General features: G+C 36.1%; 2 protein-coding genes across 4 annotated transcripts; both read left to right on the top strand.

Annotated features, from left to right (window-relative positions):
- Window positions 1-1,662: 1,662 nt before the first annotated feature.
- On the top strand, window positions 1,663-17,445 carry LOC143229609 (serpin B6-like). 2 transcript variants are annotated; one of them, XM_076462181.1, is made up of 2 exons: window positions 1,663-2,359; window positions 15,633-17,445. In XM_076462181.1, the coding sequence occupies exons 1-2, from the start codon at window positions 2,171-2,173 to the stop codon at window positions 16,839-16,841; spliced, it is 1,398 nt and encodes a 465-aa protein (XP_076318296.1). In that variant the 5' UTR covers window positions 1,663-2,170; the 3' UTR covers window positions 16,842-17,445. The 2 variants fall into 2 exon arrangements, with proteins under 2 accessions (XP_076318296.1, XP_076318306.1); XM_076462191.1 differs by having other exon boundaries at window positions 1,666-2,284.
- A 1,466-nt stretch (window positions 17,446-18,911) lies between these two features.
- Window positions 18,912-21,325, top strand: LOC143229598 (intracellular coagulation inhibitor 1-like). Of its 2 annotated transcripts, none has more exons than XM_076462168.1 (2): window positions 18,912-19,058; window positions 19,721-21,325. In XM_076462168.1, the coding sequence occupies exon 2, from the start codon at window positions 19,728-19,730 to the stop codon at window positions 20,913-20,915; it is 1,188 nt and encodes a 395-aa protein (XP_076318283.1). In that variant the 5' UTR covers window positions 18,912-19,058; window positions 19,721-19,727; the 3' UTR covers window positions 20,916-21,325. The 2 variants fall into 2 exon arrangements, with proteins under 2 accessions (XP_076318283.1, XP_076318275.1); XM_076462160.1 differs by having other exon boundaries at window positions 18,919-19,058; window positions 19,726-21,325.
- Window positions 21,326-23,867: the final 2,542 nt, after the last annotated feature.

Here is a 23,867-nt window from a genome sequence, read left to right as displayed (position 1 = left end):
TGTCTAATGTAACATGCTACTAATAACGTGCAACCACATCGTTCAACTCTGAAAGTGCAACCACATTTTTAAGTAATCTTACAATTTTCCATCTTTTCCTGTTTTATCCATTAATCACATTATGAAATTTCCAACATATTGTATTACTTCCCATACGTAACAACTTTTTTAACTGTTTACCTCAAGACTTAACGTACAACCAAACTTATAACTTACTCTGTATTCTGTAACTGTTATGAATTAATTATTTCTGTACAAATTTCAGTGCTCTTAGTTTTGTGCAATTACAACGTTCAATTCTTCTCACTTGGAGTTCTCTTGGCATGGACTTCTAGTTTGGGCGTTCGACTTTAGGCTATAAATTCGAATCCCATCATCGTATATGTTTGCCCTTTCAAACGTGTAGGCGTGTTATAGTGTGACGGTCAATCCCACTATTCTTTGGTAAAAAAAAAGGTCCAAGGGTTGGTGGTGGGTAACAGCGCTGATTAGCTGCATTCCCCTTGGTCTATCACTACAAAAATAGAAACGGCTAGCGCAGATAGCTCTCTAGTAGCCTCTTTCGACATTAAACAAACAAACCATTTGGAACTTCATGAAATCTACTAAACACAGATTTTACCTAACCAAACAGCCGTTTAGCTGCTGATCAATCAAAATGCTGTAATGATAGCAAAAACTTAGGTAACGTGATGTGTTTCAAAATAACCAAACAATAATAATTCAGACAACTGATAAAGAATTTAGTTTTGGTGAAATAAAAAAATATTATACGAAATAACTCGGGCATTCTCAGAACCTTAGCCTTGTTTTATAATATTAATTTATGAATCATGTTTTCATCTGAACAGAATCTGAAATATATTGTTGTTACTGCTCATGTTTTTAAATATATGTTTAATTTTTAATCAGTATATCTGTTGGATTAATGTATTATACGAAGTTCTTTCTTTGTTTTGAAAGCGAAATATTTGATTTTCTGTTTCAAAAATATAAAGAAACGGTTAAGTTTCGCTTCAAACATTTCCTGGGCCTTTTCAGCATTGATTGACGTACGTTTCTGTTTGTTTGTTTTTTTTATCTTTTGAAAACAGCACCTATTTCAATCGTTTCAGTTTGTAAATTAGTATCATACCACTTTAGCTCAGGAAACTATTTTATATATGTATTGAATGTTCGTGCAGCATATCGACAGATCAAGATGACCCTATATGGTTAGGTAAACATGGTGCGAAGATAATTGAACATTGGCATTCTTCAACCATCAACGGTCATTTCTATTTTGTTTCTATGAAACTGACATTTAGAAGTGGTCATTCAACCTACCTCCTTCCATTCCGGCGCCACAGAATTCTTTCTTTTGTCTTCAGCTAATGCTGACCTTACAAGAAATCTTTCTCGAGTGACAAGAAATGGTATCTTTTTCGAGCACCTACAAGGACAGCAGATATTCGAGTGTTCATCGACTAAAAGTCTAATTCATCAAAAGATATTCTGTTCTGCGTGTCGATGCGTTTAGTTTATAATTGCGTTTCTTTTTAATTATGCATGTAAGCATATTAGTTCTGCACTTGGAATCCCATTAAATCCGCATTAAACCTGGTAGCGTGTCATGGACACGCGTCCTCCTTCAGGCGAAAGTTGCAAGTTGGCGCCAATAATGTTTTTTTTTTTTTTTTCCCACATTCCGCAAGGGTAAACGCACTAGAGGAATTCAGTTGAAGAAATAAATGCCATATCCAGCACAGAAGTTTCAGCAATAAAAGAGTGTAGTAATTAAAGTATTAAAACGTGACATTTCTGTCATATTACATCTTTAGTGTAATAAATAGTTTACGCCATAAATGTGCTGTTTACGACTAGACGAAGGTCGAATGGTTAGAAAGTTTCAGTTCAAGTAACTTTATCAGCACTTATTTGAAAGGATTTTTCAGAAGAAGCGACATCTGCATATTAGTGACGTTCGATTATTTGACGAGTTCTTGTTCTTGCTAACCGCGGTTTGTTTCTGGCACTGAATTTGGACATTTCTAGAGAGCGAATTGATTATTTGGCGCCACTGCTGCGCTGAGCCAATATCCATTAGGCTTCTTCCCACGTGCACACGTGGTTAGGACAATCTCCCGTTCCATAACCCCCAATCCATTATGGACTCAATCAAGTATGTAAAATGTTTCTCGCGCGTGACGTCACTAATAAACACAGAAATGTTCATTCACCTTGGTGTGTATCAGAAGATGTGTTGGAAGACATCTGGACCGAGGGTTCGCCAGAAACACAGCAGGTATATATATATATGTGTGTGTGTGTGTTCAGTAAATTGTTTGATAAGTTGTCTGGACAGTCTAAGGATTGTGACGTAAGTATCACATTTTTATATTAAAATGTTGATATAGTCTTATTTATATAGCGTGCGATGATTCTTTAAGAACTTTCAATTTGAATAAGGCGCTCGTAAAGCAAGAATAAAATATAAAGTATTGCACATTATTCTAAGCTTCGTTTTGAACAAAGAAGTTCTTTAAATGCTTGAGATGAAAATATTTATATCCAAGAACTAAATTCATTTATAGGATAAAGCTTTCATTTAAACATTTCTCAGATACAGGTTTCCAGGATTATTAGATAAGTTATAATGGTGATTAAACCTGTTCCTGCAAATGCATGGTTGTTATTTTCAAGTTCAAACAACTCAAAGCTGTTGTTGTATACGAGCTCTAGTGAAAAAAAAAAAAATACGTCTTAACCGCCGCAATTAATATTCTTTCATGGTTATGCTGAGGACGAGATTACAATTTAAATTTCATAGTTTTAACAAAGAAAACTCATTAATACTTGCATGATGTGTCATATTGATTAATCGTATTTTCCATACAATGTAAAACTTTATTGTGACAACCATAAATCTTATTTACTCTAAGTATGTTTTGTTTGATTTTAAAATGGATAACAAGTAATTTTTACGTCAGTAGCTTTTTACACAATAAAAGGGCCAGGCATGGCCTAGCGCGTTAAGGCGTGCGCTTCATAATCTGAGGGTCGCGGGTTCGCGTCCGAGTCGCGCCAAAACATGCTCGCCCTTTCAGCCGTGTGGTCGTTATAATGTTACGGTCAATCCCACTATTCGTTGGTAAAAGAGTAGCCCAAGAGTTGGCGGTGGGTGGTGATGACTAGCTGCCTTCCCTCTAGTCTTACACTGCTAAATTAGGGACGGCTAGCACAGATAGCCCTCGAGTTGCTTTGTGCGAAATTCCAAAACAAACAAACAAACACAATAAACCTTTCTGTGATTCATCACAACCTCAGTCCTATATCTGTGTCTTGCCATGATATCGTGCAGCGTTTCTAATGACTGTTCACTAAATCGTGTAAGTTTTTAAACAAATAATTGTCTTTATATTTCTGTATGACGATGTTTTCTGATGTGACAGTTATTTGGGTTATTTCTTATTACGGTATAGGATGTTGTTTTGTGAGCTGTAACTGCATCATACGGCATTACAATGTTTTACGACTAATTACTAAATAAAAGCACGTCCTTTGTGACTTGTCACTACATCAAACAACGACTTCTATGACCTGTCACTCCACCATACGACGTTGTTGGTGATTTGAGGGTTACCGCCAAACATGCTTGTGCTTTCAGCTACGAGAGCGTTATGAAGATACGGTCAATTCCATTACTCGTTGATAAAAAAGTAGCCCAAGAGTTGGCGGTAGATGGTGATGACTAGATACCTTCCTCTAGTCTTTTACAGCTAAATTAGGGACGCAGATACTGTTGCTGAAAATTATCGCTCATACGGAACAATTGCTTAGTTTGAATTTCGCGCAAAGCTACACGAGAGCTATTTGCGCTAGCCGTCCCTAATTCAGCAATGTAAGACTAGAGGGAAGGCAGCTAGTCATCACTACTCACCGCCAACTCTTGAGCTACTCTTTTACCAACGGATAGTGGGATTGACCGTCACATTATAACGCCCCACGGCTGGGAGGGCGAGCATGTTTGGCGCGATTCGGGCGCGAACCCGCGACTCTCAGATTACGAAGCGCACGCCTTAACTCGCTTGGCCATGCCAGGCCAAGACTAGAGGGAAGGCAGCTAGTCATCACCACCCACCGCCAGCTGTTGGGCTACTCTTTTACCAACGAATAGTGGGATTGACCGTCACATTATAACGTCCACACAGCTGAATGGGTGAGTATGTTTGGTGTGACGGGGATGCGAACCCGCGACCCTCGGATTACGAGTCGAGTGCCTTAACCACCTGGCCGTGCCGGTCCCGTACGAAACAATCTTAGACATAGAAAAATAACGTCATAGGATATCAACGTTTTTTTTGTTTGTTTTGAATTAAGCGCAAAACTGCACAGTGGGCTGTCTGTGCTCTGCCCACCACGGGTACTAAAATCCAGTTTTGTCCGCTGACAAACCGTTATGCCACTGAGGAGGGGCAAGATGAACGGTACACACGTATAATACATTATAAATGAAAAACACTAGTGAACTGGCGGCGAACCACAAAAGTATTCTACTCTTATATAGCCTTAACAAAAATGAACAATTACAATAAAACACGTCAGGTGTCCAGTTGAAAATATTTACCTTCCAGGGTTTTGTGGTGGAGTGGGCTTTATTGTCTCCTGTGGTTCTCCAGTAAACTTGAGGGTTTATAATGATAAAATTTGATGTTCAGTCCTTACGATTAGGATGGCTTGGCATGGCCAGGTGGGTTACGGCGTTAGACTTGTTTTCTGAGTGTCGCGGGTTCGAATCTCCGTCGCACCAAACATGCTCGCCCTTTCAGCCGTGTGGTCGTTATAATGTGACGGTCAATCCCACTATTCGTTGGTAAAAGAGTAGCCCAAGAGTTGGCGGTGAGTGGTGATGACTAGCTGCCTTCCCTCTAGTCTAACACTGCAAAATTAGGGACGGTTAGTGCAGATAGCTCTCTAGTAGCTGTGCGCGAAATTCAAAAAACAAAAACAAACAAACTAATCCAAACTGTGCTGGTATAGGGTCGCTTTCTTTAAAATGCAAAGTTTGGACGACGAAGGAGCTGGTTTTATAAGGAGACAGTCATTAGAACATCTATGTGTATGTCTGTCAGTCATGACCTAGTCACAAATGTGTGATGCTGTTAAAAACGACACACCCGTTCAGACAGGAGTGTGTTATAAGGGTAACAGTTTATCCCGTTATTAGATTCAAACGCGATAAAGCTCTTATAGTCCCAGGCCCTACCGACTGTTTGTCTTTACGCTGGTCATTAACAAAATTAGGGATGGAAATATCTGAGCCTGAGTACCTGACCTGGTCGTTTAGTTCACGTGCAAATAAGGGTGGAAATACTAACTACACATTTATCAACACATATGTGTTGTGAAAAGTTAAACACTTGTTTTTAAAGAAATCATTGTTCATACGGAGTTTTACGTTCGGTGAGTAGTAATGTTTCGAAACATACCATTGCTCATGCACTTTCGAAAACGATAACAACTAGGAACCCCAGTCGTGTAAGTGTGAATGTGGGATTGAAATGTTGCCACAATCTGTGTTTGCAGAGTTATAGTGCATGTCTACGAAGGAGTTTTTTTTCATTAGAATAGGTCACAAAAAAATTGAAACGGAACGTGAACTCTCACTTAACGTGTAATAAATCTAACAAATAATTGAAACACTGAATTTTGCTGTGCCACTGGACTCTTTAAGTTTGGAAGAAAACTAAGACAGTTTCAAATGTTAGTGACAAAATTGCTCATAGGGTAATATTGCAAAACACATATGATATTGCTTTTCATGTATTTCTAATGTATGTGGTAAACATACATGTAGAAAAGTGACACGTTGCCTGTTTCTAGATTTATTGTTATTCGATACTAATAATAAAAAGAGTTCAGGTGAAATCTTGTAAAATCTGTTATCATTTGTTTTGAATTTCGCGCAAAGCTACACAAGGGCTATCTGCGCTAGACGTCCCTAATTTAGAGGGAAGGCAGCTAGTCATCATCGCCCACCGCCAACTCTTGGGCTACTCTTTTAACCAACAAATAGTGGGATTAACCGTCACATCATAACGCCCCCACGGCTAAAAGGGGTGAGCATGTTTGGTGCGACAGGGATTCGAACCCGTGGATTACGAATCGAGTGCCTTATCCACCTGGACCATGCCGGACCTACATGTAATCAAGGCATCCCGAAACTTGTGGACTTTGTTCCATGAGTTCTGATGTTAAACCATTGCACTTGTGGATCCTTTCATTTTTAAAAATGTTTTCTTCTGTTCTTTTCACACAAAACACCATCTGTAGGATACTATATTAAGATCGATTGAGCTGAATAATTTGGGTATAGCTCGTAACACTTAAAACTGTTTTGTGAAATTGTAATAACAAAATTTTAGATATATATATTTGTTCAGCCCAGCGCCATGACACCAATATTCACTTGATTTACAAATAAAACCGTAGTCTACAAACGTCTGCTCTGAAGTTTCGGCTTTGAAAAATTGTTTAAAATCAACAAAATTAGTAACAATTTTCAATATTGGTATTTTCAACCGCATCACAATTTTTTATATATATAAGTGGGCTAAACAGCTAGGTGAGAGACCTGTTAGGGTTCAGGTATAGCTGCTCATAATTTTGAACTACAAAGAAACCTGTCAGCGAACAGCCTTCGTTGCGACAAGGGCTCTGTCCAGCTTCAAACCGAATAACGAGAATGACCGTTATTCCTGTAAAATATCCAGAGCTGAAAGCTCGAAGTATGTTTATAGGCATCGTGGCCCGAACCTTGGACTTTATACGCAACCTACAACGCTAGTCGCTGGACCAAAAGGTCTATAGAAGTTTTTGTAGAACTCGAGATTATTTCGTGACAAAATGTGGATGTTGTTTTTATTGTTAACATGTGGTTAACTGTGCAAAACATTAATATGTACGTCCGTAATAGCGAAAGCTTTAAATATGTAATTCGAGATAAAATTTATAGACACTGGGAAAGAAGGTACTTGTTTTTCTACAGCAGAAATTCGATGCTTATTTTAATTTCGTGGGTTCACTTGTCACATGTACAGGTTTCACGTAGTATCTCTGAATATTTTCATAACAATAATAATTGTTAACAATAATAATAACAACAACAAATAATAATAACAACAATAAACAATAATAACAATAATAATTGTTAACAATCATAACAAATTATAATAACAATAATAATTGTTAACAATAATAACAAATTATAATAACAATAATAATAATAAATTATAATAACAATAATAATAACAAATTATAATAACAATAATAATAACAAATTATAATAATAATCATTGTTAACAATAATAATAAGAATAATAACAATAATTGTTAACAATAATAACAACAAATTATAATAACAATAATAATGTTATAATAACAATAAAACAACAAATTATAATAACAATAATAATAACAAGTTATAATAACAATAATAACAACAAATTATAATAACAATAATAACAACAAATTATAATAACAATAATAACAACAAATTATAATAACAATAATAATTGTTAACAATAATAATAACAAATTATAATAACAATAATAATTGTTAACAATAATAATAACAATAATAATTGTTAACAATAATAATAACAATAATAATTGTTAACAATAATAATAACAAATAATAATAATAATAATAATAACAAATTATAATAATAATAATAATAACAAATTATAATAACAATAATAATAACAAATTATAATAACAATAATAATAACAAATTATAATAACAATAATAATTGTTAACAATAATAACAATAAATTACAGACATTCATGCCACTTATTTACATTTTTTCTTCCAATATAAAAAATAACATTAAAGAGTGGTGTAAACCATCCAGGACACGTCCAGTACGTTTTGTTAGTAACTTGACCCGGCATGGCCAAGTGGTTAGGGTGCTAGACTCGTAATCTGAGGATCGTGGGTTCGAATCCCCCTCACACCAAACATGCACTTCAAGCCGTGGGGGTGGGCGTTATAATGTGACGATCAATTCCACTATTCGTTAGTAAAAGAGTAGCCCAAGAGTTGGCGGTGGGTAGTTGTGACTAGTTGTCTTCCCTCTAGTCTTACACTTCTAAATTAGGGACGGCTAGCGCAGATAGCCCTCGTGTAGCTTTGCGTGAAATTCAAAAATAAGCAAAAACAAACAATCCTATCAGAATCAACATTTGTTGAAATGTTTGTAAGAAACATAAATTCATTTAAATAAACTGTTGTATTGAAGCTTTATTAAAATTAAAAACCAGATGTCATGTATGACGTTCTTCCTGCCCCTAGTGATTTACATTAAAACTGCAGTATTTCACTGGTGATAAACGTTATAATATTACGTGAATATTATACAGCCTACAGATCCACTTTATCCTGTAGAACACTTACTTCTAAAGCTTACAAATAATATAAATACTCTTCTGACGAGAAGCTGTTTAATCCTGAAAGAATCTAAAAGTCATTTCTTAAAGAGACCAAGAAACAAAGCCGCATTTTTCTTTATGTACGCTTCAAGAACTGAACTTAAAATAGAAAGAAACAAACTGAACGAGGTGTAACCATAACAAGACGTATTTTACGATATTAAACAGAGGTAAAGATGTTTGTTGATCTGATCTTTTCTTGGGTTCTTGATCATCATCAGGATTCGGTTCATGTTTTGGACCAGGGTGGATCAGTGTAGACCCCTTCCTTTGTTATGTCGTCACTCACAGTAATTTAAATTTGGTCAGTTGTCCACATTTTTAATTAACCAACCCTTATCGTGCCACGTACAATTGACGGGGTAATATTAACTCGTGCATTTTCACTAACATCACTCAAGCAAGATCACACTGGCTCAGCATGGCCAGGTAGTTAAGGCACTTGACTCGGGGGTTGCGGGTTCGAATCCCTGTCCCACCGAACATGCTCGTCCTTTCAGTCTTGGGAATTATAATGTAACGGTCAATCCCACTATTCGTTGGTAGAAGGGTTGCTCAAGAGTTAGCAGTGGGTGGTGATAACTAGCTGCCTTTCCTCTAGTCTTATACTGCTAAATTAGGGACGGCTAGCGCAGATACCCCTCGTAAAGCTTTGCGTGAATTTCAAAAACAAACAAACAAATGATCACACTGTTAGTATGTGTTCACAACGTAGTTTCGCTTAACATTCATATAAGCATGTTATATATCATCCTATTTTTAGGATACCATGTATTACGTAACCCTAGTTTTTTCATCACTTTAGTTTTATTAATATTTTTCTTATAATATTGTGTTCCCCGCTGTGATAGCGGTAAGTCTTCGGATTTACAACGCTTAAATCACGGGTTCGATTCCCTCCGTTGGACACAGCAGACAGTCTAATATGGCTTTGCTATAAGAAAAATAAACACACAAACTTACAGTATTGAAGCTAGTTATCTAGGAGTCTTGTCTTCTAGTGTTCGAATGTTTGAGTGGTGGTGTAAAAATTTCGAGTTTTTATCGCGAGACTCTATATGCTTTCCAAATTTTGTTTCCTACTGTTTGAACATATTTATCACAATATGACAAACCGCTGGCAAAAGTTAGGGTATTTTTTTTTTAAAGATTTTATGCTGTACCGCCCTCTGGTGGCAAATTAGTTAACGTTATGTTTGTAGTTTGTATAGCAATAAACATGTTTTTCTTGCTCAAGTAATTTAAAAGCTTTGTTGTTGTTGTTTTTTAATTTCGCGCAAAGCTACTCAAGGGCTATCTGCGCTAGCCGTCCCTAATTTAGCAGTGTAAGACTAGAGGGAAGGCAGCTAGACGTCACCACCCACCACCAACTCTTGGGCTACCCTTTTACCAACGAATAGTGGGATTGACCGTCATATTATAACGTCCCCACGGCTTAAATGGCGAGCATGTTTGGTGCGACCGGGATTCGAACCCACGATCCTCAGGTTACGAGTCGAACGCCTTAACCCACCTGGCCATGCCGGGCCCCTTTAAAATGTTAGTGTATGTGTTTTCTTATGGTAAAGCTACATCTGGCCATCTGCTGAGTCTACAGAGGGGAATCGAACCCCTGATTTTAGCATTGTAAATCCGTAGACATACCGCTGTACTAGCGGGGGGGCTAATTTAAAAATATCGGCTTTTTAGTGTTAGTTTCGAGTAAAACCTTGGAGAGGCGTGTGTGCAATAGGTATACTAATTTAAGCACAGAATTTGCTTATGTTTTTAAGATTTGCGAGTAAGACAGACAAACGCAGAGAGCAATGAGTAATGTTTTTATTTTTGGATTTAATGTTTAAATACATTTTTTACTAACACAAAAAATGCCTTTACCTTTAATTTTGTTTTCTCTCGAATGCTTCAGTAATCAAATGTTTGGGTTCTTCGAAATAAATAATTATTGTACTGGAAGTTTTATGGTTGTCGAACAGCCGCAGTAGGCCCGGCATGGCCAGGTGGTTAAGGCACTCGACTTGTAATCTGAGGGTCGCGGGTTCGAATCCCGTCACACTAAACCTTTCAGCCGTGGGGGCATTATAATATAACGGCCAATTCCACTATTCGTTGGTAAAAGAGTAACCCAATAGCTGGTGGTGGGCGATGATGACTAGCTGCCTTCCCTCTAGTCTTACACTGTTAATTTAGGGACGGCCAGCACAGATAGCCCTCGAGTAGCTTTGCGCGGAATTCCAAACAAACCAGTTGTAGAATTTAAAAACCAAAATTTTATGATCGTGAATCTGTAGAGGGCGAATTAGTAAATGATTTGGTGAATTGAAATGTCTCAAAATAGTTCGCACTTGTTTTTTATTTGTCAGTATTGTTTAAGCTGAATATTATTGGAAATAATAGTACGTAGTGTAAATTGAAAGATCATCAGATACACAAGTAATAGGAATTACCTGAAAAATTCTAGACATCATTCATAAGTAATGAAACTACTAGGTCTGTGTTATAAGTTTAGATTGCTTGTCCTTAAATAGATTTAGTAGTTGGATATTTTTAAAACGAGTTAAACGTTGTACAATGACCTTCTTTCGGTTAGTGTTGTTGATTAGCTGTTTTCCATCAGGTCAACATTTCAGTATTGCAGACGGTTATAACTTATGAATCCCAGGAATTCTCTTATCTGGCTGTTTAATGAGTTATTTGAAAATTGTGACATCACAATTCCTCGAAGAAATGTTGATAATATTTCATGTTAGAACAATTTCATGGAAAACACACACATGGCAACAAAAAAGGGGTTAACCCTTGTTAACTTGTTTTATATTTTGTCATAGTAAATAAAATATAGAATATTAGTAACAAATTCCTGGAAAAGAGAACATTGTCCAATGCGTGTCAACGTTTAGGATTAGTTACGAAATAGTCTTAGCTGTTATTATTTAGTTTCACATGCTTTCAAGTTTTACATATTACACAAAATCGAAACTGGATTTTAATACCCGTGGTGGCTAGAGAACAGATAGCCCATTGTGTATTTCCGCACAAACAAAATAAACAAAGAAACAACTTATCACGAACGTTTAAAGTGCTTTGTGGCTCGAAGCTATTATTCACCTATGTACACGTGGAAGGTCTATATTGCCCCCCGCTAGTACGGCGGAAAGTCTACGGATTTACAACGCTAAAATCAGGGGCTCGATTCCCCTCGGTGGGCTCAGCAGATAGCCCGATGTGGCTTTGCCATAAGAAAAAAACACACAAAACACACGCAAGATCTATAAATAAATTTACAATAAATTTATTTCTAAATCGTAACTTCACAGAATGCGTTTGAATAAGGAAATGGTCAACCTTTTCTCTCTTCCAATTATTAGATGATGAATTAAAAGAATAAAAATAAAATATACTTACGAAAACATCTTTTAATTAATGTAATTTTAAAACACACCTTTTTGTTTTCTTCTGTAAATGCTAGTTTCCAGTTTTGGAACCATTTCCTCTTATTTCGATTCAAATGAATTTTTTTGTCCTATTCTAATAATAATTATTTCTCAAAGAATGAAAATAAAATCATGTCTTTAATAATTTAGTGGATATAATTTGGAATTTTATTAAAATGTTGAAAGTGCTTAGTTCATCTCTTGCGAGAAAATGGTGTTACTACGCTTAATCGTACACAAATCAAACTAAGAAAATAGTCCCCTAATTCCAGGTAATTTTCAACTGTCGTTTGCCACCACTGTGAATCTGTATTCATACAGGGCTTGTCGAATATGTAGCTTTTGTGATAATTAAGTTATTAAAAATAAATGTGAAGTGAAATTTATCATTTAATTCACCACTTGTCACTCATGTACACCGGTTTTGTGTAATTACACACCTTACGAGTAAGGTTACACGTGAGATTTGGTTGGAATTTCACGCAAAGCTTCACTAGAGCTATCTGTGTTAATCGTCCGTAATTTAACGGTAAAAGATTGGAAGGAAGGCAGCTGGTCTTAACCACCCATTGCCGATTCTTGGATTATTCTTTTACCAACGAATAGTGGGATGGATCGTCACATTATATGCATCTATGGCTGACAGGACGAACATGTTTGATGGGGGCAAAGGTTCGAACTTGCGACTAGCAAGTTGCAAATCTAGCGCTCTAACCACCTGATTAGCTTGCTTGTTAGTGGCTGCTCTGTGGATGGTTAGTAATTAAAATATAGAGGTCGCTGTAGTAGTGAATTTAACATCTGGAAGCAGACGAACTACTTTAGGAGTCCACCTGGACATAATATAATCGAGAAACATATTAACAATCTACAAATAGTACTTACGGCTGGTAAAAGAATATGCCTGCCCGACTTCGATCATTGTTACACTACATATAATTATACAGAACTTTACAAATTATACAAAACTCAGGTCTCACTATAGCGTGTAAAGTTTCACGCATAACACGTTCAGTTTCCTTACTCAGTTATGCGACCTTACAGCCACTCTACAACAGACTCCCTATAAATCGATTACCTACTTACAGTAAAACTTGAATAACTAAATGGCTATAACATACATGATGGAATTAAACACTCAGTTCCTATTCACTATAAATACGTACTGTAAGTATGTGAATCAGACGTACTTGGTCATTTGAGTGGTGTGTTCACTATGTATTATTATATTAATGTTAAATACATACTAATTATATTACAGCATGAACAAGCACTGGAATACATTGGACTATTTAGGTGACGTAAGGCTGTCAAAGTTCCAAATGAAGAAAAGTATGTGTGCCTGTGTAAATTATGCTCAAAGGGATAATGTATTTATGGTAGTTTGTTTGTTTTGTTTTGAATTTCGCGTAAAAAGCTACACGAGGGCTATCTTCACTAGCCGTCCCTAGTTTAGCAGTGTAAGGCTAGAGAGAAGGCAACTAGTCATCACCGCCTACCGCCAACTACTGGGCCACTATTTTACCAACGAATAGTGGGATTGACCGTCACATTATAACACCCCCACGGTTGAAAGGGCGAGCATGTTTGGTGTGACAAGTATTCCAATCCCCGACTCTCGGATTGCAAGTCCAGTGCCTTAACCACCTGGCCATGCCGGACCTTTGTGTGGTAGTAACTTCACATAAGTACAGAACCCTTATTTATGTGATGTTTAACATTTAACAATACTCTGAATTTAATCACCGATTCCGACAGCATCAGTCATAGCATGGTCATAACAGCATCAGTGACGGTGAGAAGAAAACAACACCATATTCTCACATATCCCGATCAAGATGACCAATATGAACATTGGAGAGGGAGAAAGTCACGTATGTAGCACTTGACCATCCCAGGTCGCAAATAACTCGACCAGACACTGATTCTACACATCCCCTAGTGGCTCAGCAGTAAGTCTGAAGAGTTAAGACGCCCAAAACCTGATTTTGATACCCGTAGTAGGCATAGAAAAGATGACCCATTGTATATTTTTGCACTTAAACAACGTATGAAACGCATATAAGTACTACTGTCGTCTTAAGGTTCATTAAAAAAAACACAAATTATGTACAAACTAAATTATTATCATACAAGTTGAAGACGTCTTAAAAAATTACGTACGCCACCACAGAATAAAAAAAACAAATACAATGTAAACATGAACATTTTTAGTTTTAGTAATATAAACACATGAACATTTTTAGTTTTAGTAATATAAACACATGAACATTTTTAGTTTTAGTAATATAAACACATGAACATTTTTACTTTTAGTAATATGAACACATGAACATTTTTAGTTTTAGTAATATAAACACATGAACAGTAATATAAACACATGAACATTTTACTTTTTTTAGTTTTAGTAATATAAACACATGAACATTTTTAGTTTCAGTAATATAAACACATGAACATTTTTACTTTTAGTAATATAAACACATGAACATTTTTAGTTTTAGTAATATAAACACATGAACATTTTTAGTTTTAGTAATATAAACACATGAACATTTTTACTTTTAGTAATATAAACACGATATACAAGATTCCAACTATTTTCCGTGAATATTAATCAACAAAACAGACAAAACTTGTTCTTATCTGATAACACCACACTCGTCTTTTCTGTTGTCGCGGCTAGACAACTGATGGCCCAACTTTTATTTCAGATTATATAATTACACAATTACCTAACTTACTTATATGATGCTGTAAATATTCAGTTTTGTGTTATTTCTAATGAATACAACGTTTTTAAGGCCACTGGTGGTTTCGTCTTTGGCTTCCTCAAACTGACGACGTTAGAAACCGGGTTTCGATACCCGTGGTGAGCAGAGCACAGATAGCCTACTGTTTGGCTGTGTGCCTATTCACAAACAAACTTCTTTGGCATGAATACAAAAAAACAAATCACGAAGTAGTTCGTTTCACTTTTATAAAATGTCACAGTTTTTATTTTAACAGCTAATATTATTACTCAGGCTAACGTATTGATCAATCATGTTAACGATTGGTCAGACATATAATCTGTGGCTTCTATACTGATCACATGTATCTCTGTTCTTGTATAATTAACTGAACAGTTATAAAGATCGTTTAATATTAGGTTGTTTCAGGTAAAAAGTATTCAAAGGTTTCAGGACTTACAAATAACAAAACTTCGTTGTGAGTTTAAAACTTTATATCCGTTGTTCTTATTGACTAATCAGTAAGTCTACATGCTAAAAATCGAGTTTCGATACCACTAGTGAAAATAACACAGATAGCCCATGATGTGGTTTCTTGCTCAACAATAAATTCCTGCTGAAAACAAACGAATAGAATTAATAAACGTTTAGTTACGTATTTTTGCCACAACTATATCACACGCATCATACAAAGTGTGGTTAATGTAAATTCATAATCTACGCAGTTAATTACTGTTAAAAGTATAACTCTAGCAAATATAAAATCTACACAGTTAATTAGTGTTGTTAAATATTCTTGTAGAAGAAAATGGATACTACAATAATAATAATAAATCTAATTTACTATAAAATTCACTGATAATAATTAAACCTGAAACTGTTACAAATAGTTTTGGTCATCAATATATGTTTTTAGCAATAGCTGATTTATTATTTCTGATGGTTGAAACTAGTGAATGCAAAGTAATCAGTGTTTTATTTTATCTTTCTTTTTCTAGAAGGCCAAGATGAGTACACCAGTTAAATCTCTAATATTTACTATTACATGTGCTTCGGTAACATATCTTTCACTTGGTGAACGTGCTGGTGTCGCTGGTCTAGCTGCAGTGTCCAGTAATTCTCTCGCTATGATGCTATACAAAGTGTTTGTGCCTCACGAGAACATATTCTTCTCGCCATTTAGTGTCACAACAGTGATCGCCATGACTTTTTTAGGTACTCAAAATGACACTGCTGCCCAGATAAGGTATCTCCTTAAATTAGAAGCAAGTGGTTCAAGGGACAAAGATTTCCATGAGAATTTTCGTCATCTCATTACGTCATTTCTGGAACATAACCAACATTTTCAGTTGCAAACAATAAATGCTTTTGTGATACAAAAAGGCATCGACATTAACGCTAATTATAAAAGTGACCTGGACCGATTTTATAATGCTTCTGTTCAAGAAGTAAATTTTCAGGAGGATCCAGAAACAACGGTGCAATGGTTAAATAGTTGGATTAGACAGAAGACAGGAAATAAAATCCAGAACATATTTATGGGTGCATTAAACCCATTAACGAGACTGCTTATTTTAAGTATCGTGTCCTTTAAAGGGTCGTGGTTAAAAGAATTTGATGAGAGTGCCACGCGCTTAGGAAGTTTTTACAGTTTCGGAACAAATGAAACACAGGTGCTTATGATGCACAAGAAATATAAATTTCCTTACGGGTTTGATCCTGAACTGGACGCCTTTGTTCTCGCCGTGCCTTATTCAGGCACAAGTTTTCACATGATTTTTTTTCTCCCTCGAGAGAGTCAAGGTTTAAACAAGCTAGAAGCAGTATTAGATCTCGAAAAGTTTGAAGAGGTTATTTCGAAATTGCATGAAACTGAAGTGGAGATCTCGATTCCCAAGTTTCAACTGGACAAGGAATACGATTTGGAAGACTCGCTGCGAAAATTGGGTCTCACCCATGTTTTCAGCCCTGGAGTTGCGGATTTTTCGAAATTCACCACCACTAAATCTCTTCACTTATCGAGTGTCAAACACAGAGCTTTATTGGACGTAGATGAACACGGAAGCAAAGTCATTGTTAGTACGGCTTCACTGGTTGAAACGTTGTCTTTAAAACCTACTTTCACTGTCAATCATCCATTTATGTTCTTCATACGCGAAGATCAAAATGGAGTAATACTGTTCTTGGGACGAATTAATCAGCTTTAAAAGAATTCTCCCAATTTTTCTTCGTATAAAACCAAGTTATTAAAGTAATTTTTTTATAGTTTGACAGAAATTAAGTGCTCATCTTATGGCTTTTATTTAATTAAGTTTGGATATCTGAAAACCAGGCTTTCAAGAATTTGACAAAATAAAAGTTCAGTTGGGCACACGCGGGTGTTTAAATAAAATATAGTTAACAGCTAGAAAGCTGTTTTTAAACCCTTAATAGTCAAAGGTTCATGTAGTTACCATGCGTAATTATTTAGTTAACAGTTTTATTTCAAGCAGTCAGAAATTTCTGTCAGATTTCGTAGAGCACTTTTTACCCCTTTTATCCATAAATGAATCAGGAAGAGACAATTTGAAAGTGCTTTTGTCAAGATGTATCTTTAATTTATGACGGAATATTAAAAGTTTATTATGCTTAAAAATTGTACTTGAGATGTGAATTATATTTGGGAAAGGAGATAGTATATGAACGTGTGTAAATATAAATGCATATGTACTAAATGTACGAATTTGTTGTAAGATACAACATCTTACCTTTGAAATATATAAATTAATGTATCTGGTCGCTAAACCATGACATGTAATAAAGTATTATTATGTCTTATATTGGCAAGTTGAGTAATTATTTCTTTAAATAAATATAAGGAAAGTGTTTCAGTTTGTTTGTTTGTTTTTTGAATTTCGCGCGAAGCTACTCGAGGGCTATCTGCACTAGCCATCTTTAATTTAGTAGTGGGAAGACTAGAGGGAAGGCAGCTAATTATCACCACCCACCGCCAACTCTTGGGCTACTCTTTTTTCCAACGAATAGTGGGATTGACCGTCACATTATAACGCCCCCACGGCTGAAAGGGCGATCATGTTTGGTGCAACCGGAATTTGAACCCGCGACCCTCGGCTTACAAGTCGAACGCCTTAACACACTTGGCCATGCCGGGCCCAAGTGTTTCGGAATACGTTGTTTCTCAACTAAACTTGCTGGAAATGATGTGTTTACATTCACAGAACAAAACTAGACTTCTAAGAAACGAACTGTGGAATTTTCAAGCAAGTCCCAGAAAGAAAGGGAAACCATTATGAGTTATTTTCAGATTTTGACATCTTATGATGCGAAACGTTTTTGTGTGATTAATTTGGATGTATTGTTTGTAAGATATAACAATTTGTTGTTCTTGTTTGTACGTTATCCATGGTTGGTACTGATATTGTTATCCTTAAAATGTATTAAAATATATAGAAACTAATACGAATAATGTATAATAAGTTAGGTCCGTGGTTTGTGCCAACTTTGTCTTTTTATAAAAATAAAATGGCCCGGCATGGCCAAGCGTGTTAAGGCGTGCGACTTGTAATCTGAGGGTCGCGGGTTCACATCTCGGTCGCGCGAAACATGCTCGCCCTTTCAGTCGTGGGGGCGTTATAATGTGACGGTCAATCCCACTATTCGTTAGTAAAAAAAGTAGCCCAAGAGTTGGCGGTGGGTGGTGATGACTAGCTGCCTTCCCTCTAGTCTTACACTGCTAAATTAGGGACGGCTAGCACAGATAGCCCTCGAGTAGCTTTGTGCAAAATTCCAAAAACAAACAAAATAAATATAAAAATGATTTCTGCTTATCAGAATGGCACCTATTTTTTTTTAAATCTACAGTTCATGCCATGAAGCACATTGAATAACAAGATCAATTAATAACAAATAATAAAAATATAAGAAATTAAAAGTAACAATCAGAAATTTTACTGAAGGTTACTGTCATCCGATAGAAACCGGTTCAGGCAATGAACCAGACAATCTACATAAAGAACCTGTCATGAATCATACATGAATTATCGAATCAGTATTTTACAACACGACACAATAGTTTAAAAATTTACAGCTTGCACCAAATATGGCATATTACCAAGGTAACACAGTTCATTATACATATATAACGCAAAAATCTTGAAAAGCAGGTGACATGCGCGAAGTTCCAGTTAAAAAAAAACAAAAAAACTTTTAAAACTATTTTCCAACCAGTTTCTGTCAATACTGAAAATTTTAGGTTTTTTTCACTATTATCTGATAGTCAAGTTTAAGTAAAAAACTTGTAAGCATGTGAAGTTGGTACATCGCTGGTCAAACCTGTCATTCAGAGTTATTATAAATAGTTGTGTCTCAGCTATCTGAAACCAATAGAGTCTAAAGAGTTATCAACTGTTTAATGAAGTTTAAAGGTAAGTTGTTTCACGTGCATCTCACTTTCCAATTTTCACGGTCCTCGCAAAGTGATCATATGGTATATAAGAAGGTAACTTGTTAAAAACATCAATATATATTAATTACATTGAATTAAGTGACTGTCAACTTACACGTTGCTTTGATTAATAAATGGCTGTCAGCTTATAAATACATCCTCGGTAGAACAAATAATAACCTAATTCACTGTTTAATCATTCATACCTGGTCAACGCTTAGAAAAATATTCATTCTTTCGTTAGTATTTGAAAACAAAGTTGTTAAAATGTGGTATATTAGCATGGTGTATGTATAACATTCAAGATATCAAAACTAAATGTATGGAACTTTAGTGCAAATTCTTAAAAGAATGTATTTTGTTTGGTTGTTATTAAACATAAAGTTACTTAAAGGGCTATCTGTACCCTGCTCACCACGGGTATCGAAACCTGGTTTCTAGTAGTATCAGTCTGCAGATATGTCACTTTGCCACTGGGGAGGTGAATGTATTTTACAATGACAACTTGTTAAATCTGGATTTTAACGCCAAAAAGAATTCAGATTATATAACAATGATGACATTTTTTACTGTATTACATTATATATATATATTTATATGAAAAGTTTTATTTAACTTCTTACTATTTATTTCTCTTCAAAGTGTAGGTATGAGTATGTTATATCTGAGTGTCCTTCTGATAACCTGGACCACTGTGATCGCAGTACCAGTTCAGGACCAGACGTCAACAAATGGAATTCAGAAACTTGCAAGAGCCAGTAATAACTTTGCAATGGATCTGTTTAAACAGTTACCGAAAGATGAAAACATTTTTATCTCACCTTTCAGCATCTCAACAGCAATGGGTATGGTGTATCTCGGAGCCAGAGAAGAGACAGCTCGAGAACTAGAAGATACACTTGGTTATAAGGATCAGCAGTTGCTCGATGAAGAAGTTCATCAAGCTTTCCAGAACATTCTTAACCAAATAGAAGGGTCTCCAGATCAGTACAAACTGATTGCAGCTAATTCAATGGTTAATCACATTGATTTCTCCATATTGGACTCTTACAAAACACAGTTACAGGAGAAATACAAAGCAGAAGTTAGAGAAGCCGATTTCGTAAACGAAAGAGAGAAAGCTACTCAGGAAATTAATGAATGGGTGGACAAAAAAACTCAGCATAAGATCGCCAAACTTTTCGAAGAACCTTTGAGCTCTGATACCGTACTTGTTTTACTGAATGCAATTTACTTCAAGGGAACCTGGCTTTACAAGTTTAAATCAAGCGATACTTCGAGTGGAACTTTCTATAATAAAGGAGAGAATGAGAAGAATATATTGTTTATGAAATTAACTGAGAAATTTAAGTTTGTAAAGGTGGCGGACCTCCAAGCAAAAATGATTGAACTACCTTACAAAGGAAAAGACATCAGTATGTTTGTCATTCTTCCAGACGAGATAGACGGCCTTTCTAGTGTGGAAAATCAACTGAACCCTCACAAACTGACAGAGATAATTGGACAAATGACAGAAACCAACATTACTATTCTTTTACCCAAGTTCAACCTGGAATATGAAGAAGAACTGTCTCCTTCCTTGCAGTCGCTTGGATTGTCCAAATTGTTCTCACCAGGACAGTCAGATCTATCGGGTATCAGCAGTAAGAATGACCTGTCTGTTTCTAAAGTTAAACACAAAGCAGTCATTGAAGTAAACGAAGAAGGAAGCGAGGCAGCTGCTGTGACGGCAGTTGTTAGTTATGGAAGCTTTAATATTGACCATCCATTCAACTTCATCATCAGAGATAATAGATCTGGAATGATTCTTTTCTTTGGGCGCGTCTTCGAGTTTTAAAATGCTTACTACAAACTAGAGAATTCAGATGATTTTATGAAATGAGAATAAATAAAGTAAGCTAATAAGATGCTAAATATGAGAATACAGCTTTAAATAAAGTAAGCTAATAAGATGCTAAATATGAGAATACAGCTTTAAATAAAGTAAGCTAATAAGATTCTAGATATGAGAATACAGCTTTAAATAAAGTTAGCTAATAAGATGCTAAATATGAGAATACAGCTTGAAATAATGTTAGCTAATAAGATTCTAAATATGAGAATACAGTTTAAATTAGAACGTTTGTGCTTTTTGCTTATCAGTAGTAATTGTAGCTGGTTAGACATGCTGTTTTTCAGAACATGTTTGGTATTATTTTATGATTTTTACTGATGTATGTGGATTTAGTAAAATTTTCTTTACCCTAATTTCCTTTTTGTTTTTTTACTGTGAGCGTTATTATTTTAAACATGTCATAAGCTAACGTGTTTAACTGTTGTGGTTTATCCCAAGAGTTGTTATTGATGTCTCCATTTCACTGTTTGTGGTAATTATCAAATACATTTGACTGCAATGTTTACTGACCGTAATAAGTACATCGCTACGAGCCTAAACAAACAACAACATCGCTGGAGTATTTTCTATATTCAATACGTTATTTACCTGTCGTTGTGTACCATGTTGTTCATCAACTGAAATCAACACATTTTTCAACGTCGTGTTGATATTAAATCTAAATTCATTTAGTTTTCTGTAGCTCACGAATGTAGTGCAATATTATCACGCAGTATAGAACGACTTGTTTGTTGTGAAGCACAAAACAACACAATGGACTTTATTGTGCTGTAAACCCACTGAGTTACCGCTGAGCCACCAGGGAGCAATACTGAATGATTTGTTGCGCTATATACACAAGTATGACTGTACCATATGTACCAAAACTCGAATTCTGTGGCTATAAATCCATGACTTACTGCTGAGCCACCAGTGAACAATACTGAACGATCTGTTACACTATATACACAAATATCACTACACCACATGTATCCTTGTGACAACCACCTTTTGTATCTTGAAAATACTGGTGAAGTCTAAAAAAAATATTATACGTCGATTATAAATTAGTGGCAAAGTAATACAGATTAATAAGTTTCTGATTTATTTTTCACATCTTAACAACATATGTTTCTGATATAACACGCTGTTGATGAAGTTCATCTTATTACATTATTCAGTATTGCCCGCAAGCGGCTCAGCAGTGACCTACAGATACCATTAATATAGCGAAAGATTACGTAAATTTATTATCACATGAGGTTGCACTCTCGTGACCTTCTCAGTGAACAAATACACTGCTAGAAGCTTCACTAAGAGAGAGAGCCGTTGGTTTTTTTGGTTTTTGGAATTTCGCACAAAGCTACTCGAGGGCTATCTGTGCTAGCCGTCCCTAATTTAGCAGTGTAAGACCAGAGGGAAGGCAGCTAGTCATCACCACCCACCGCCAACTCTTGGGCTACTCTTTTACCAACGAATAGTGGGATTGACCGTCACATTATAACGCCCCCACGGCTGGGAGGGCGAGCATGTTTGGCGCGACGCGGGCGCGAACCCGCAACCCTCGGATTACGAGTCGCACGCCTTACGCGCTTGGCCATGCCGGGCCGGGAGAGGGAGCCACGAGACAGTTAGTAATTCATTGCTGTTATACCACTCGATAACGGAAAAAGTTAAACTTTAACTCAAGCAGTGTAAGTTTAACAGCAAACATACATTTCAAATTAATCAGTTCAACATAAACTTTATCTCAAAAATTTTAATTATAACAAAGCTTCTTCATAAACAATATTTGCAGTTTGTTTTCCATCTTCCAACAAATAAAGATTTTGAGGTAATCTCACCCTTGAACACCCTAAATTTCACTGATCATGAAAACAATCATGGATGTTGGAGAAATAGTCCGGTTACTTTCACACTTTGACATCAAATTCCTTTAGAATGGTTCGACAAGGCTAGGTGGTTAAGGCACTCGACTCATAATCCGAGAGTCGCGGGTTCAAATCCCCCACACACCAAACACGCTCGCCATTTCAACCGTACGGGCATTACAATGTGACGATCAATCCTACTATTCATTAATAAAAGAGTATTCCAAGAGTTGGCGGTGGGTGATGATGACTGGCTGCCTTCCCTCTAGTCTTACACTGCTAAACTAGGGACAGCTAGCGCAGATAGCACTTGAGTAGATTTGCGCGAAATAAAAAAATTAGAACTCACATACTACTCTGTTTAACACACAGTTTGTTTCTAATCGAATTATTTTGTGAAGATTTATTATAAGAAATGTTTAAATGACAGACAGAAGAGTGGCAAAGTCAGGCTGACGATGCCAAGTCCAATTTTATCCACAAAATTGGTATCCTGATTGAAGACGATATGAGGTGTTGTCGGGAGCCGAGTCTAAGGTCTTCCTAGAGCCAATGTATGTAAGGACGAATGTTTTAGGGCTGTAACCACCACAGAATCCTTACAGGTGGTCAACACGCATGAAAGCTGTCCGCATCCGTAAGAAGACTTTTACTGAGACAGGCTGTAACTAGAAGGAATCATCCAGTGGTTTGTGTTCCATAACATCTTCCCGGACTCAAGCCTGGTTATATTGGTGCAATATTCTTTTAATAGGTGAGTCAATATTCTGCTCGGAAACTTGTTCTCAGCAAACAGTTTTCTCAGGGAATGACTAATTGGACAACTGTCCCTCAAACACTATGCAACGGAATAATTATAAATTTTGCATTGTCTTTATCAAGCCCGTAGCCAGTTCTGGCAGTTGGGGATTCTTTCTGGTCCAAAGTGGAACTCGTTTCATATGTAACTTTAGTGCCCAAGAACGAATAAAAATGTGCGAAACATCAAATGGTTCCTGTATTATTGGTGCAAATAAACATATCTAGTGATTTTCCCTTCATAAGT

This window comes from Tachypleus tridentatus, chromosome 1, assembly GCF_004210375.1.
Source record: "Tachypleus tridentatus isolate NWPU-2018 chromosome 1, ASM421037v1, whole genome shotgun sequence".
Taxonomy (NCBI): Eukaryota; Metazoa; Arthropoda; class Merostomata; order Xiphosura; family Limulidae; genus Tachypleus; species Tachypleus tridentatus.
The sequence above is the reverse complement of the archived record's forward strand: the minus strand, read 5'-3'. Positions and strand labels throughout refer to the sequence as shown.

Coding starts and splice junctions, on each gene's coding strand:
- LOC143229609 (XM_076462181.1), top strand. CDS start 2,171: ATGTTTCTCGCGCGTGACGTCACTAATAAACACAGAAATGTTCATTCA. Junction 2,360..15,632: donor GACAGTCTAAGGATTGTGAC/GTAAGTATCACA, acceptor TTCTTTTTCTAG/AAGGCCAAGATGAGTACACC.